A 10016-nucleotide genomic window follows, 5' to 3' on the forward strand; every position below is an offset into this window, starting at 1 on the left:
ATGTGCACCATCCTTTTTCAATTAGTTATTCCATGTACCCAAAGATCTCAAGATCTATAAAAAAATATTTAATCACCGACCAAAACGGCCCCACCTTCACTATAAAGGTTCTTCCTTAAATAATTAGGACATTAGTGGGGGTGTAACAAGGCCCCTCCTTTTAAGATAACGTAAACTATTTTGATGCAAACTTTTTCCCTTGAAAAGTTAGGGTTTTGCTTTTCTGAAAATCATAAATAAATATTTCCATCCCCATCCATTGAAAATTTAGTTTTACCAGTGCAATGATTACTGAAATTATATTTTCTTTTATTATAAAAAGAAATTAAAATGTTTTAAATCTATCTTTTACATTTCATTTTTTATTGAAATTGAGGACATTATCTTGTATTCATGCCACCATCATCTTCATTTAGACTTTTCAAGAAAGTTGTTTTCGGATATTTGACAATGAAAACAAAGTATTTTTTTTTTTTTTTGATGAAAATGACATAAAAAATTAGGATTTGGGAAAGAAGGTGTACACTCCAATATTGAAAGTGAAAATTTTGAGAAGAGTACCAGGAATTAGGGGTGCAACTTAATTCGGTTCAAACTGAGAATCGAATCAAATCGTGTAATTTGGATTGGTTTGGTTCGATTTAGACTATTACCGGTTCGGTTCTGGATTAAAAAAATGAAGAACCGATGAATTCGGTTTGATTCTCAGTAGTTAATATAAAATATTGAACCAAATCGAAAACCGAACCACTATTAATATAAAATTTATATTTGATTTTTATTAGTATTTTACAAAACCTAACCCTTAACCCTTTCATTACTTCCCACTTCCCTTTACTCTCTCTCTCTCTCGTCTCTTGCCATTATATGTGTCACTGCGACTGTGCGGGTGTGCGGCTGGGTTTGCATCTCAACTCTGGCGACCGACTGTGGGATGTCTCTCGTTCTCTTTCTCTCTCGTCTTGAGATACGGTTGTGGGCTGCTTCTCTTTGTCTCTCTCTTCACAAGTTCTACTTTTAGTGTCAACAATAGATCCTTAGATCTATAGTCCTGTGGAAAACAGTTTGAATATGCTCCTTGTTAAACAGGCATCGATGCGGCTTATCTGTTCTTTGTTCTCATTACTGGTGCCCCATGGTCAGTGTCATGGAACAAGGGATGTTCCTCGTTAGATCTGCATCTAGCTTGCAGATGGGCTCATCTTAGAAAAGACCTCAAGTCCCTTGGGTGTTCTTATTGTTTTTGAGTCTAGACCTGATGCATTGGTTTAGGTAAAATAAATAAAAATTACTTGATGTTGTAATGTGGTACTAGTTGCTACCTTACACTATTGGGTGTTCTTATTATTTTTGAATGATTGTGGAGTCTTGTTAATGTTTAATTCTCATTCAAAATTCATTTTAAAATGCATTAAAAAATAAAATTTTAATTGATGAATTTTTTGGCAACCCATGGAATCGAATCAAACCAAATCAAATTAAGGTCGGTTTGGGTTGGTTCGGTCCTAGACCAATTCGGTTCGGTTCTGGTTCCCATATAATGGAACCGAACTTAGTTGGTTTGGTCCTAATTTTACTCTAAATCGAACCAACCCGAATCAAGTTACACCCCTACTAGGAATTAGAGAGGAAGAGAGAGAGAGAGAGAGAGAGAGAGAGAGAGGTTATAACTTTCAAGTTAAAAAGTTAAATTTTTAGGATATTTATATCTTTTTGCAAAATAGAGTGGTAAAACCTCATTTCCAATAACTAAGGTCCAAAACACTAATCTAAGATTTCGAGGAGGGAAAAAGTATTCTAAAGCCTGAAAACTATGGGAAGAGCGTAGGGATCGATACATCATTTGAGCACGAATTTGTTGTTTTCATAAATTAGAAAAAAAAAAATATTCAATTTTCTATTTAGAATATCCCGTTGCACACTCAATTAGGCTAGTTAGATTTATAAAAAAGAAAAAAAAAATCTATAATGATAATCTAAATTAGGAATCAATCATGAAAATTCATCAAATCTAACGACTAGAAATTTATCTATTAAGTTGAATGTCTATGTACAAGTGCATCGAGAATGTTGAATAAATCAAACCACTTTCATGTGAGTTCTTAGGTTTGTCCTAGTCTTAAGGCATTTGTTAAGTTTGTTTTATTGTTACAATATGTGGCCTAGTTTTAAGAGTTAAGCTTATACGTTTTAGCTAGTGGTCAATTAGTTGTTGCTAGTTTTCTGTTCATTGAGTCATGGATGTATTGCCTATGTAATGGCTATTTAATTGATGAATAAGTGTGTAGAGATGCAATACTTCCTCATATACATTTTGCCTTTACTTTATCAATAAATTCTTTTTTTCTTTTGTCTCTTCCCATCTGAATTCAGTTGTAACATTGGTATTAGAGTTTGGTTGAGAGAGTTAAAAAAAAAAAAAACAGACACTACGTCATATTTCACAAAAAACGACGGCCCAAAGCCGTCGTTTTTAAGAATAATGACGGCTCCCGTCGTCGCAAGGACAGTTGTAAATAACGATGTCGTTTTTGATGAACGACGGTTGGCATGTGTCAAAAAATGTAATAAAAAACGACGGTCATGGTCTATCAAAATAAAACGACGGCCTAAACCCGTCGTTTTTTAAGTCAAATTTAAATTTAATTAATACATATAAACGACGGCTTAAAGCCGTCGTTTTTTTACACTTTTTTTTTTTTTTTTTTTTTTTTTTTTTTTTTAAATTTAACCACTATTGTGTCATTTTTAATATTTTTCACCTGAAAAGAAAATGACAATTTTCATTGAACAAAAAATTGAAATCTAACAAAATAAATAAATACACCAAAAAAACAAAATTTTACATTTTTGAAATGGAAATGATTTTCCTTCAAATTTTACATGTGCAATCATAGTCTAACATGCCCCATTTTCATGGTATCGATTTAATCCACATCCCAATGTTTAAAGTAGTTTTTCAAAAAATTTCTACCAACTTCACTTCACTTGACTTGTAAAGTCTCATTCATCTTTTGCACCGCTTCCGTCAACTTATCCACTCTATTATGAAGGATTGTTGTCTCATACGCCAAAGCTTGCTTGTAAGGAATTGAAGCACGCACGAAAGTCTTGGAAACACCTGAACCCATTCCCCGAACACGACCCCGACTATCAGGACCACAAACCTATACAAAAAGTGTATAATATCAATACCTACTGACGATATGATATCATACTTACCAATATCAATGCCTACTACACAACATTATATCATAATTACAAAATACCCTAATTAAAATAATGCACATACCATAGTCACGGGGTCATGGTCTAGATCGTTATGTTTATTAGAAGGGTCATTAGCAATTATTCTATTGATGGCCTCCTGCAAAATAAATAATAATTAGGAAATAAAAATCATGACATGAGAAGAAAATATATTTATATGAACAAGGACAAGAAAATATCAAAGGCCACTTTTGATCTCAGAATCACCTACAAGAGACATATTTCTATATCCTAGTTAAAGAAACGCCGAAGTCACTAATCTAACCATTACTTAGTCAACTTTAAAAAAAAAAAATAAGTATTGCTTAATCAAATTCAAATGCAAAAATCCATTAGTCATAACATGAATCAGACAATTTTCGTTAGTATACATATGTGCCTAAACCAAAAGATTGAATTACTCATGTAGTTGGGGGTGTTGGGTTTCTTAAATTAGAGAACGGGTTTTTGTAGTGCGTTGTTTGGCAGTGCCAATACACCTAGCCAGCACGGGTTAGGTTTACTTTGTGTCCCCAACACACACATAGCAATTCATACAGCTTAAAGACTCCCTGTCTCAAAGAGGAACATTGGACAAATTAGATGTTCTAATTTTAAGCACCATTCCTAGTAAACAGGTGCCATTAAATAAAACCTATGTATGAACTCACATTATGCACATGACAAGGAAAATGCTGAACTGACTATGCTCCACGACACTGCACTCAATATTGTGCTGACGTGACAGTGTCTTCTAAAGCTAAAAAATCTATTGTTCCAGGAACACTGCCATGTTAGCTAATATCAATTGAGCACAAAATGCCAATATAGATCCTTAAAAGGAAAATGATATAGACACATATAATTGAGAAATACATGGAAGCATAACTACAAATAAAATTCCTAATTAATGCTATCCATAGCTCCACTAAAGAGAAATAGTGTACAATGTGTTAGGGGGGCACATACCCCTAGATTAGTTTTGGTTTCCGTAGAAAACAGTAAATCAAGCCAATTCTGCCAATCAACTAATAACAATAATGCTGAAGTGTATCATAACAATAAATTTCATCATCATCATCCATGCTTTATCCATAATCCCATACTTGATCATAACAAGACATTAATGGGGAAAACCCACTTTGATAGGTGGGACCAAAGGGATCAACTTCTGCCATGCTTACTTCATACAATATATGTATTTTAGATTTAAAATTGTCCTAATTCTTCAGCCATTTATGTGGTCTGAAAAGTAATTATATTAAACATCTAAGATTGTCAATGATTTCTAGATTCACACCAACAAGGTTTTAATGGATGGGATTTAATCCTACCTATTAGGAGATAATAAACTAAGAAAAAGCCGATTCAGATGATTGCATCCATTTGCAATGGAAGTCGACTAGCTTTCCATGGATGGGATTTAATCCGAATAGGTGTTCACATTCAGATTACAAGATGAATTCAAAATATATATATATATATATATAACAGATCAGTCAAACACTAGAACAAGAGGTGTTCACATTCAGATTACAAGATGAATTCAATATATATATATATATATATATATATATATATATAACAGATCAGTCAAACACTAGAACAAGAGGTGTTCACATTCAGATTACAAGATGAATTCAAAAAAAAAATATATATATATATAACAGATCAGTCAAACACTAGAACAAGAGGTGTTCACGAAAATCACAAAAATAAATATTTTGTACACCCTCTAGATAAGTCTAGAGGCTGACTATATACTTTTCACAAGTAGAATTAAGTGGTACCAATCCGTACTTAAAAGGGGGATTGTTCTAACGACATCACTCTTTATCAACTTGTTATCAACTTGGGGTGTTAGGAGGGTGTCTTTCTGTGGTGGATTGTTCTAATGACTACTCAATTGATATATGGTTTATGAAGAATTATAATGTGAAGGAATCATGGATCAAACAATTTAGTATGTGGAGACATCCCCTGCCTCAATTGCATCCAGGATTTGATATGCTTGTTTGCTTACGGAAGAACGGTGACATTTTACTATTGTATGATTCCAAATATTTGGTTTCTAATAAAGCTGAAAGTAGAAATCTTAGCTTCCTTCAAGTTGTGGGGATTCAAAAAATGAGTGACCTCGAAGTTGGTGCATCTCCTACTTCATTTCTAGCATTTCCACACGTGGGAAGCCTCATTTCACCCAAATCAGCCTTGAGAGTGAAAGGGTAACAGTAAGAAAATGTTGAAGAAGGAAGAAAGACTTTTGGGTTGCTGTATATTTAAAAATCTATGGCTATCTACACACTACTGTGTCGGTGCAATGTTGCATGTATTATCTTAGGAAGTCACTTTAAACATTGGTAGCTTTATACAGCCAAGAGAGGAACTAAAGCAAAAGAAACCAGCCAAGTAGTAGCATCTCATACACTGAAAGAAAAAGAAGAAATCCAATGTACCAAGCACATAATCTACCCTCCACCAGCACATTTTTGCATCTGGGCAACTTTTTCACATAGCTTGCACCAGCATGTATATGCACATTGCTTTCCAATATTACTAATGGTTCCCTAAATGCTCTAACCATGTCTATGATGGAGGTGCGGTAACAGTGATTGGTTAGTATCATAAGACTAATCTATGAAAACAGAGTGGTAATTTAAAGTAGTTGCAATAAATGATTTGTACAGACTTAAAATTCGAAGATGCTTATCACTGGAGCAAATGATTACTTTCTCATTTTCTCCATCATTCAAGCTTCAACATTTTAGTTCTGTTATGAGAAACAATATGGTGGAAACAATTTCAGTCTTAAGTGGCCACCAACTACTACATTGGAGGATATACCACAGCTGTTTGGAAACTTCTAACCCTATAAAAAGTGGTTTCAAATTAACTCATTCTGAGACTTTACCCCCTATAGGACAAAAACAAGAAGAATCTTTTGGTGGTGGCATCTAGTGTACGAGATGTGCTGTGATTCAAAACAAGATGGTGTTGTGCAGAACCTCTAATATGATGGCCTTGATCAAGACAAGCCCGAAAGTGCTTCTAAGTTGATTTTTTTTTGGAACCTTTTATAGAATAATGTGGGGAAGTCCAAATATCAGAGTGAATTAATTCCAAAGGCATAGATGAAACAAAAGTGGATAAGGAAAAAGGTAAACGACTACTTTTCCCTAATGGACAAGAATCACAAAACACTTTATATTTAAGAGAGCCTCGTAAAGGTAAGGACTTACTAGATAACAAACAGTACAATATTATTGGAAACGCAAAATAAAGGCAAAATAACAATCATCATCCTGAAAAAACCGATGAACAAATAGTAAATTGTGGGAAATTGATGGACAATGTGAAACATTGTTGAGATGGAAATTGGAAGAACAATGATTAAATTGAGTAGATACAATATGATTAATGTCCAAACCTGCACTATTACCAACTGCAACTCGATCTGACCCATGATATTCATAATGTACAGAAATATTCACGAAATCAGACGTTATACAGTAGAAGCATTGCTATCCGTAATCCAAGTATTATTATTTGGTTTAAGTAGTAGTCGAGGCTATCCATATTTGGTTTAAGAAGATGGAAAAATATATTAACTTAAAAGAAGAAGGAATTTTAAAAACAGGCATAATGGCCTTCAATTATACAAACATATAAAATAATGAACAGAAAACAGAATCATTATAGAGGTAAGTACCAACAGTAGGTACTTGTCAGGTCTTTAAGAACATTTCTCCTATAGTTATAGTTATTTCTCTGATATATTTTTGTCGCTATTTCGGTAAACAAGTTGCAACAAAGAGATCAATATGAATCATATCAAGTTCTGGTACATAAGTGAAATAAGTGTCCTAGTGTAGTGTTTTCCAGCCCATATCTCTGCATAGTCAAAACTATGACATTGTTCTATAACTAGCAGTCACCAAGTCAGGGTTTGAGAATAAATCGGCAAGGGAAAACAATCATGAAAAAATCAACCTAGTGCCTACTAGGTGTTGTTCTCATATTACATAATCAAATATCAAGTTAAATTACAATAATTAATCACCATATATTAAATTACAAGTAACCACATGTCTATATAACACAGTCAAGGTAACGATGATGAAAAGTGAAGGAACCAGTTTAGAAGGAATAAAAAAATAAAAAAATAAAATAGAATAAAAAGTGAACGACAAATTTGCTAGAACTATGGACTGTCTACCATATTATGTATGTAAATTAATGGGATTGACACTAGATGAATCCCACTTACACTGTATTTTTTTTTTTTAATAATTTTTTTTCTTCTGATTTTTAAATAGCGAGGAGAGACGGAGGGATGGGACACGAGGAGGTCCATCCTACCTACACTACTTCTTAATGAAAATCAATGTAATTGAATAATAAACACGATTGTAACGATGATGATAAAATAATTTAATTAACTATTTTTAACTGGGTAAGCAAGTAATTTAAAGAAACATTTTTCTTATTTTTTTGCTCAGTAGTAAATTAATGAAACATGTTCAGCCTTACTAATATTTAATTCACTGAAGCAATACAGAGGTAACTGAAGTCTTTATCGAAACCAGTGAGTGATGCTCGATCAGCACATGCACATGTTATCAAATTGCAGGCTGGCTGGCTATCCAAGCCCCAACAATAACTCATTGACTCATTAATTTTTGGGACCTTATCGGATCATCTTTGTAACAGTTTCTGCTATCTTACTATTGAGGAACGATTCCCTATTTGTTATATCATGTGGATCACGTTTAAATTCTTCCCCTGTAATCTAATATAAATTAGTGAAACCATTATCTTACTAAGATAATAAGATTTTAGTCACCTTTTATCTTTTCTGATTTAATCACAAAAGCACCTAAAGGTTGAGACTTAATTAATATACTCAAAGTTGCATTACAATAATGTTCAACAAAACAGGCCAAAACACAAGGAAAGGAGCAGAAGAAACACAAAATACCAACTAATCAACAATCGCAGAGATAGATCCCTCTTGAGAATCAAAACTAATCGGATTTCTGAAATTATTAAATGTTTAATACTTCTAAAATTATTCTTAATGTCATTCGTCTCGACTTGAAACAGATATTATTAGATCAGATTTACTTCAGAAAAATTCCATATACAGTGAATCCCAACCAGCCCCATCATCTCTTCCTCTTCTTAGGGTTACAAATACAACAACGTGGAGAGAGAGAGAGAGAGAGAGAGAGAGAGAGAGAGAGAGAGAGAACTACCTTTAAAGCTTGTGCCGAAGAAGATGGTGTCGAACTTCGCCTGATTTCGTAATCCCTTGGATTGCTGAAGACTCTCAGTTGGGATCGCGAGAGAGACGATTGTAAATCCGAAACGCTAAATCGCGAAAGAGGATATTGTGAGCAAGGATCGAAAATTAAAAAACCTAGAATCGTGAGAGACGAAATCGAATTGAGTCTGAGATTTGAGATTCTAGGGGTTTTTTTTTCGAGAAGAAAATTCGAATCGGCTGTCGTTGAGGTTTGAGTCTGAATGTTAATCGATGCAAATAATACAGCCACCACAGTCGTTTTTAACGCCACACCAATTGGTGTAGTATTAGTAAATGTGGGTGCGGCAATAGTAACTCGAGTAATTATTTAAGGACGGATTAAGTTAGTTGTTAATAATCGACAATTATGGACGTCGTTAAGGTTTAAACAACTAACAAAACCCGTCGTAAATAAACAACTGCCTTAGTCCGTCGTTTTTTCCGCCATATTTAGTCGTTTTTTCCGCTTTGTGACGTAGTGAGAGAAAAGGACGATGACTTCTGAGAATTTTGTGCAACGAGCCATTCCACGATTTGATGGTTGATCATTGGAGCATGCTAATGGAGAATTTCTTGTGGTCTAAAGAATACTAGAATGTAGTGGAGTATGGTATAATAGTACCTGTAGCTGGTGTAATACTTAAAGAGATGCAAAAAATAGAGTTAGAAGGATTAAAGTTGAAAGATATGAAGGCAAATAATTATTTGTTCCAAGCAATCGATCGATTTATTTTTGAAACTATTCTTAGCAAAGACACCTCCAAGCAGATCTAAGATTCTATGAAAAAGAAATTTCAAGGCTCAACAAAAGCAAAAAGGCAACATCTTCAAGCACTATGTTCGGAGTTTGAAATGCTTCGAATGAAATCAGGAGAATTTGTTTTTGAGTTCTTCTCAAAGAGTATGGCGATTGTCAACAAGTTACGGGTCCATGGCGAGAAGATTGAGGATGTGACTATAGTCGAGAAAATCCTTCGATCGATGATGCCAAAGTTCAATTATGTGGTGTGTTCTATTGAAGAGTCAAATGACCTTGATAAACTCTCAATTGATGAATTGCAAGGTTCATTATTGGTTCATGAGCAAAAGTTGATTCAACAAGATAAGGAGGAGCAAGCTCTGAAGGCTTTAACTGACGACAACGTTACAATACCAAGTCAATCTGCAAATCGAGGTAGAGGAAGAGGAGGTCGAGGCAACAGAGATGGAGGTAGCGGAAAAGGAGGATGAGGCAATACAGATGGAAGCAAAGCAAACAGTGATTGTGGAAACCAACAACACAATCAACACCAAGAAACTCAATTTCAAGGAAGAGGAAGTGGACGAGGAGGCGACAATTCAACGACTTATAGACCAATGCCAATAGAGAAGTCTAATGTCGAGTGTTTTAGATGCCATAGATACGACCATTATCAATCAGAATGTTGTACAAACATGTCTAGAGGTCATAAGGAACAATCTC

At 34.2% G+C, this 10016-nt stretch overlaps 1 protein-coding gene across 1 annotated transcript; it reads left to right on the forward strand.

The window, feature by feature from the left end:
* The first annotated feature begins 9334 nt into the window (after window positions 1-9334).
* Window positions 9335-9784, forward strand: LOC147384416 (uncharacterized). Its single transcript, XM_086424928.1, has one exon. The coding sequence runs from the start codon at window positions 9335-9337 to the stop codon at window positions 9782-9784; it is 450 nt and encodes a 149-aa protein (XP_086281054.1).
* Window positions 9785-10016: the final 232 nt, after the last annotated feature.

The sequence above is a fragment of the Akebia trifoliata genome, chromosome 15, assembly GCF_017979445.1.
Source record: "Akebia trifoliata isolate Shusen 1 chromosome 15, ASM1797944v1, whole genome shotgun sequence".
Taxonomy (NCBI): domain Eukaryota; kingdom Viridiplantae; phylum Streptophyta; class Magnoliopsida; order Ranunculales; family Lardizabalaceae; genus Akebia; species Akebia trifoliata.

What these genes read in the sequence shown, in the direction of transcription:
- LOC147384416 (XM_086424928.1), top strand. Translation starts at nt 9,335, where the DNA reads ATGAAAAAGAAATTTCAAGGCTCAACAAAAGCAAAAAGGCAACATCTT.